The sequence below is a fragment of the Myotis davidii genome, unplaced genomic scaffold (assembly GCF_000327345.1).
Source record: "Myotis davidii unplaced genomic scaffold, ASM32734v1 scaffold1494, whole genome shotgun sequence".
NCBI lineage: Eukaryota > Metazoa > Chordata > Mammalia > Chiroptera > Vespertilionidae > Myotis > Myotis davidii.
The window spans coordinates 3,748,315-3,754,533 of NW_006286246.1; the positions used below are offsets into that span (position 1 = coordinate 3,748,315).

At 59.7% G+C, this 6,219-nt stretch overlaps 1 protein-coding gene across 1 annotated transcript in view; it reads left to right on the top strand.

Annotated features, from left to right (window-relative positions):
• Window positions 1-6,219, top strand: part of IGF2R (insulin like growth factor 2 receptor) — a gene marked incomplete at its 5' end in the record, with an annotated part of 85,721 nt that overhangs the window by 46,977 nt on the left and 32,525 nt on the right. Inside the window, 8 exon segments of the mRNA XM_015560021.1 lie at window positions 353-440; window positions 1,222-1,437; window positions 2,371-2,501; window positions 2,724-2,821; window positions 3,546-3,682; window positions 4,616-4,806; window positions 5,724-5,851; window positions 6,020-6,126. Coding sequence (XP_015415507.1) covers window positions 353-440; window positions 1,222-1,437; window positions 2,371-2,501; window positions 2,724-2,821; window positions 3,546-3,682; window positions 4,616-4,806; window positions 5,724-5,851; window positions 6,020-6,126 — 1,096 coding nt within the window.

The following is a 6,219-nucleotide window of genomic DNA, read 5'->3' on the forward strand; positions in this document are numbered from 1 at the left end:
GCCCAGATGTTGGTGCGTGTGCACAGACGGTGCGTGTGCCCAGACGTCGGTGCGTGTGCCGAGACGTTGGTGCGTGTGCTCAGACGTCGGTGAGTGTGCCCAGACATCAGTGTGTGTGTGCAGTAAGCAGTGCATCTCGTGTGTCGGCCCCATTCCCCAGGTCCCTCCCATCTCTGGATCTTCTGACTCACAACTTGTCCGGGTTCTCACGGGTCCAGGCCTGTGATGGGGTTCTTTGGAGCGTGCTCTTCCCTAGGGCCCACGGGATTGACAAGCGCCATGGATTTCTCCCGGAGGTGAAATGCTGGTTCTTCATCGTGGCTGTCGTTTCACTTCATTTTCCTTGTTGCAGGGCTCGCCCACGTTCCAGCTGCTGAATGACTGCGAGTACGTGTTCGTCTGGAGGACGGTGGAAGCCTGCCCGGTGGTCAGAGCGGAAGGTAGGCCTGGCTCGCCAACAGCGTGAGGGCAGCAGGGGGCCACGCCCTGCCCTTGCCCAGACGAGAGACCCTGCGGACACGGGCACATGCGTGGCTGTGGAACACGCGTCCGCGGCAGAGAGTTCTCTTTTCCAGTATCACCTCGGGAGTTTCTGTTCTCAGCTACAGTTGACATGCCCTGCTGTGTTAGTTCAGGTGTGCAGGGTAGTGATTAGAATGAACAGGTATTTTTTTCTTTAAACATAGTTTTTATTGATTTCAGAGAGGAAGGGAGAGGGAGAGATAGAAGCATCAATGATGAGAGGGAATCATGGAACGGCTGCCTCCTGTACGCCCCCCTCTGGGGATCGAGTCTGCAACTGTGAATCGAACCCTGACCTCCTGGTTCAGAGGTCGATGCTCAGCCACTGAGCCCCGCGGCCGGGCTGCACAGATAAGCTCTTATCCGTGAGTTATGTTACTCCAGTATGTTGCCGACTTGACCCGCGGTGTTTTCCTCAGGTGCCTGGGTTGATGGCTGCTGGCTTCTCACGCTGAACACGTTATATGGGGCATTTATTGTTGTCTGATGAAGTGGATCCTCATCATGTGTCCTAGGCTCTCCTAGGAAGTTGTTTGCCAGGCAGTTCTCATCATGTATCTATAGAAACAAAACGAGGTGACAGGGGCATGTGTGTGAGGCCTGTTTTAAGGTGGCAGTTGTCTGGTGGAAAGAGGGTAACTTTCTGCTGCACGTGCGAGAGGCTCCGTTGTCCGAGCGACTCCTGCCGTGTCCTTGCAGGAGACAACTGTGAGGTGCGAGACCCCAGGCACGGCCACCTGTACGACCTGAAGCCCCTCGCCGTGAACGACAGCGTGGTGAACGCCGGGGAGTACACCTACTACTTCCGGGTCTGCGGGAAGCTGTCCTCCAACGTCTGCTCCACCGACGACAAGTCCAAGGTGATCTCGTCCTGTCAGGAGAAGCGCGGCCCGCTGGGATTCCACAAAGTGGCAGGTACCGGGCTTTCTCTGCTCTCGCCGCAAGCACAGCCTGGGGGCTGCGGTCGAAGGTGCCAGGCTGGGGAGGGCATCTCCTTGGGCAGGAGGACGGCTGCCGGGCGCCCCGCCGAGAGGTGTCCGCCTGCTGTTTTCTCAGCCGGAGTGGGCTCTGACGGAGCCTGGAGATTCGTTTCTCTCATTCATACGTAGCCAGTTATGGATCCCGAGACCTTGTTTCCTACCTGATTTGTTTTTTAAAATATGTCTTTATTGATTTCAGAGAGCAAGTGAGAGAGAGAGAGAGAAACATCAATGAGAGAGAACCATGGATCGGCTGCCTCCTGCACGCCCCCTCCTGGGGATCGAGCCCGCACCCTGGGCCTGTGCCCGTGACCAGAATTGAACCCAGGACCCTTCAGTCTGCGGCCGACGCTCTATCCACTGAGCCACACCGGCCTGGGAAGACTTGTTTCTTTTCTCTATTGCAGCAGTGGGGCCGCTGAACCAGCCAGGGTGTTCCGAGGTAGTACTTTCTAGAATCGGATCAGGACCCGTTTAGTAAAGGGTTTGGGTCTGAAACTCACAGGCAGGCTGTGGGTCACCATGCCGACTCAGCCGGGGTGAGTGGTAATAAGTTGAAGGACATTTAAAGAAGAAGTCCAAGGAGCGGCTGTGTGTGTGGCAGCTGCCAGGGCCGCTCGGAGGTGTGACTGCTGTTTGCTGGCCGGGCTGAGGAATGTCTGTGGCTTGTCCTATGGTCAGGCTAGGCCGCTGCAGCCCTGGGCCGAGAAGCCTGGCTCTGTGCCTCCTGCTGGGACGTGGCGGGAGCAGGTGCACAGCCGTGGCCGGCACGTCGGTCACCTGTGGCTCGGGTGCGTGAGGCAGCGGGTGTGTCGTGGTCAGCGTGGCACCTGTCACGATCCTCGTTAACCAGCTGCCTCTCCCACAGGCCTCCTCACGCAGAAGCTGACTTATGAGAACGGGCTGCTGAAGATGAACTACACTGGGGGGGACACTTGCCATAAGGTGTATCAGCGCTCGACGACCATCTTCTTCTACTGCGACCGCAGCACCCAGAAGGTGAGCAGGAGCCGTGGGGAGATCTCCGCTCAGACAGGCAGCGTGCCCCCCTCACAGCTGCGCTGAGCTGAGTGGGACCCTGTTACGGGGCCTGTCGAATCCGTGATGGATTTGAGTGGATTTCAGGGAACAGACGCCTCCCTGACCACCTCACCCTTAAAACTCGAAGTGTAAGCGAACGGGTGGTTCCTGTGTCACGAGAGCGCGTCTCTCCCTGTGCAGCCCGTGTTCCTCCAGGAGACCTCCGACTGCTCCTACCTGTTCGAGTGGCGCACACAGTACGCCTGCCGCCCTTTCGACGTGACAGAATGCTCCTTCAAGTGAGTCCCGGCCTGGGGTGTGCTTCTCCGACGGTCGGAAGCGTGGCTACGTGAATCGCTTTTTATGAAAAGAAAAAGAAATGGGCCTCTCTGTCCTTGACTCATTTCCCTTTTGCATCATGTTCTCTGCTTTGATTAAGTTTTCCCCCTTCCAGTGCTTTGGGTGGTGTAGGTGCGACTCCTAGTTCGGTTCCCACCCCTCCTCCTGGTCTCTGATGGGGCGCGGAGCTCGCACCAGCGTGCCAACCAGCTTCCCACTGACAGTGGCCGTCATGTGCCTTCTCTGTGGCCTGAGCTTAGCACCCACTTCTCGGGCTTGGTGTTTGGAGGTTCTTGTTAACATATAATTAAAAAATACATATTTTTTATTGACTTCAGGGAGGAAGGGAGAGGGAAATAGGTAGAAACATCAGTGACGAGAAAGAATCATTGATTGGCCGCCTCCTGCACACCTCCTTCTGGGGAGTGTGCCTGAACCAAGGCATGTGCCCTTGCCTGGAATTGAACCCAGGACTCTTCAGTCTGCAGGCCGATGCTCTATCCATTGAGCCACACCAGCCGGGGGCTGGTTTTGTTGAACTATGTCTTTGTGAATTTGAGTTTTCGCTGACCTGACCGTGGGGGTGTGGTCCAGTCTAAAGGCCTGTCCTTGGGGAGAGCCGACTCCTGGACAGCGTGCCAACCTCTCAGGTGGACACAGCTGACCCTGACTTCCTCCCTGCAGGGACGGGGCCGGCAACAACTTCGATCTCTCGTCCCTGTCGCGGTACAGTGACAACTGGGAGGCCGTCACCAGCACCGGGGCCACCGAGCACTACCTCATCAATGTCTGCAAGTCCCTGGCCCCGCAGCCTGGCGCAGGTGAGGACGGGGGCGCGGGCGAGGACGGGCGGGGCTGGTCAGTGTGGGGTGAGGAGCACGGGCTGCTGGGCGCCGTCCTCCCTGGGACACGAGGCTTCGGCCAAGGAGCACAGGAGGATTATTCAGGTTCTCGGTGACCGGTCCCTGGGGGCGCCCCAGGCTCTGCAGGGGACGTTAGGGCCCTTTGGAACATGAGGGGCTGGAGGTACCCGCGGCGGCAGGTGGTTCTCAGCAGGGAGGTGGGGAGGCGTGGCGCGGAGAAGGCGTGCGGCTGTCTAGAGAGTAGCGTGGGGGGGTCTTCTTCCGAGGCAGGAGCCAGCCTGCCCCAACCTGAGTGCTGGGCCGTCCGCTGTGCGGGTGGGGCCAGGAGCGGGCTGCCCTCCCCCTTGGCGTTTACACAGCCCCGCCCACGCCGGCGGCCCAGCGCCAAGGCTCTGGTTCCTCCTAAGACAGTGGTTTGCATGAGGCCACGGCCCCCTCCCCTTGCTCTGTGCCGGCAGGTGAGCGACACCGTGGTCGTAACCCACGGAGCGGGGCCCGTTCTTTCTCCAGGGCCGACGGCACAGGCGTTTGGGGCCTGGCAAGTGGCTGAGTTCTTGGTGCCTCTTGTTTAAAGACAACACGCGAGTGTAGGGCATGGACGTGTCCCTGTGGCCTCGTCTAGGTACTTTAGCTTCCCCGTTTCTGAGGCTCAGGAGGAATTCAGGCTGTCGCACCTTGGATCCGCCCGCACCCCGAGCCTCTCCCGGTCGCTCTGGTCAAACAGCATTTACATGAGTGAAGGCGCGGCATCACTGTTGTCTGGTTGATGTGAAAGAAGTAGGTTGTCTTGGAGTGACGTTAGGTGCAGTCTGAGCGTGCCTGACCTCATGGCCAGGCGTTAAATTCCAGATGGAAAAGGCCTGGAGGTGACCCCTGTATCTCCCGCTGCAGAGCCGTGCCCTCCGGAAGCGGCCGCGTGTCTGCTGAATGGCTCCAAGCCCGTGAACCTGGGCAGGGTGCGGGACGGTCCCCAGCAGAAGGACGGCATCACTGTCCTCAAGTACGTGGATGGCGACTTGTGTCCTGACCAGATTCGGAAAAAGTCGACCACCATCCGCTTCACCTGCAGCGAGAACCAAGTGGTAAGTGACTCGGCGTCCTCAGCCCTGGGCCGCGGCGCTGGGGCCAGCCAGGGTGGAGGTCGGGGGGATGGCGTCTGCCTTCCCTGGAGGTGTGAGTCTCAGGGCTCAGGTGGCAGGCGTGGCCGTGGGTGAGGCAGCATCACGCCGGCCCAGTGGTCCTGGGCACTTCTCCGGCTCCACACGCACCAGGCCTGGCCGCTCTGGCTTCACAGTTCATTGGGTTGAAGTTTCACTCAGATCCCCAGAGACTGTAGGGAACCGACACTTGGCAGCGCGCCCTGGGCTCATGGCGGTCACCTGGGGTAGCGGCCGGTCGGCCGGAGCTGGTCAGGGCAGCACCTCCCCTTCCCACCCAGGGACTCGGCTCCCTCCTTAACCACACTGAGCTGCTCACCCCGTGCTGCCGGGAGCCCTGCGGCCTGTGGAGGGAAAGCGGGCGGGGGAGGGGTGTGCGTGGGGTGTGGGGAGGGCCTGACCATGCCTGGAGGTGTGGCCGCCGAGCAGATCTGAGCACGCGGGTGGTGGACGGGGGTTGAGACGCGGAGCAGGCTTGGCGGTGTGTGGAGGGTGCAGGGAATTCACGGTGGCTCCTGTCTTGTTCCTGACCACAGGCTCTAGTTCACTTGCTTTTTAGAACATTATCCCTTGTTTGCTCGTGGGAGCAGCCCCGTGGGCATCACTGTCCGCCCTGACTCCCCCTCACCCTGTGGGGAACCTTCAGGCCCCGAGTGGGTCTCCCTCACCCTGTGTGTGCGAAGCCCCCGGTGTCTCTCAGGAGCAGACCTGACTCTCTGCTCTTCCTAAATCAGTGCGTTCCTTAGTGGGGGACAGCCTTGTGCTGCAGGGAGGGCCCGCCTCTGCCAGGCACACGATTCCAAACATAGACGTGCCCATCAGCAGCCTCTGTCCCGCCCTAGAATGCCAGGCCCATGTTCATCAGCGCCGTGGAGGACTGCGAGTTCACCTTCGCCTGGCCCACTCCGGCCGCCTGCCCTGCGCGGAGCAATGTGCACGGCGACTGCAAGGTCACCAACCCCGCCACAGGTGAGACGTCACCAGCCCCACCTCAGGGTCTCCTAGAATGCCTTTGAGACCCACTCCATGTTTTATTTAAATCTCCTCATAGACACATCTTCTGTGTGATAACTCTCCAATGTGTCTTGGTGGGGAAAGGTACTTTCAACCAAAGACTTTCTACACAACTACAAACACAACACTTTATTCAAATAGATTCTTCCCAAAGAAGAACCGCGTACAGCGAGAAGGGGCTCGTCTTCATCAGCATCTGCGGGGAGAACTAGAACTGCGCCCCTGGCGTGGGTGAGTGCCGCCCCCACGGTCTCGCCCCGAGGCCGTCCCGGCCTCCGTCCCTCAAGCCGAGGGCCGAGGACACGCGAGGGCCACACTCCCTCT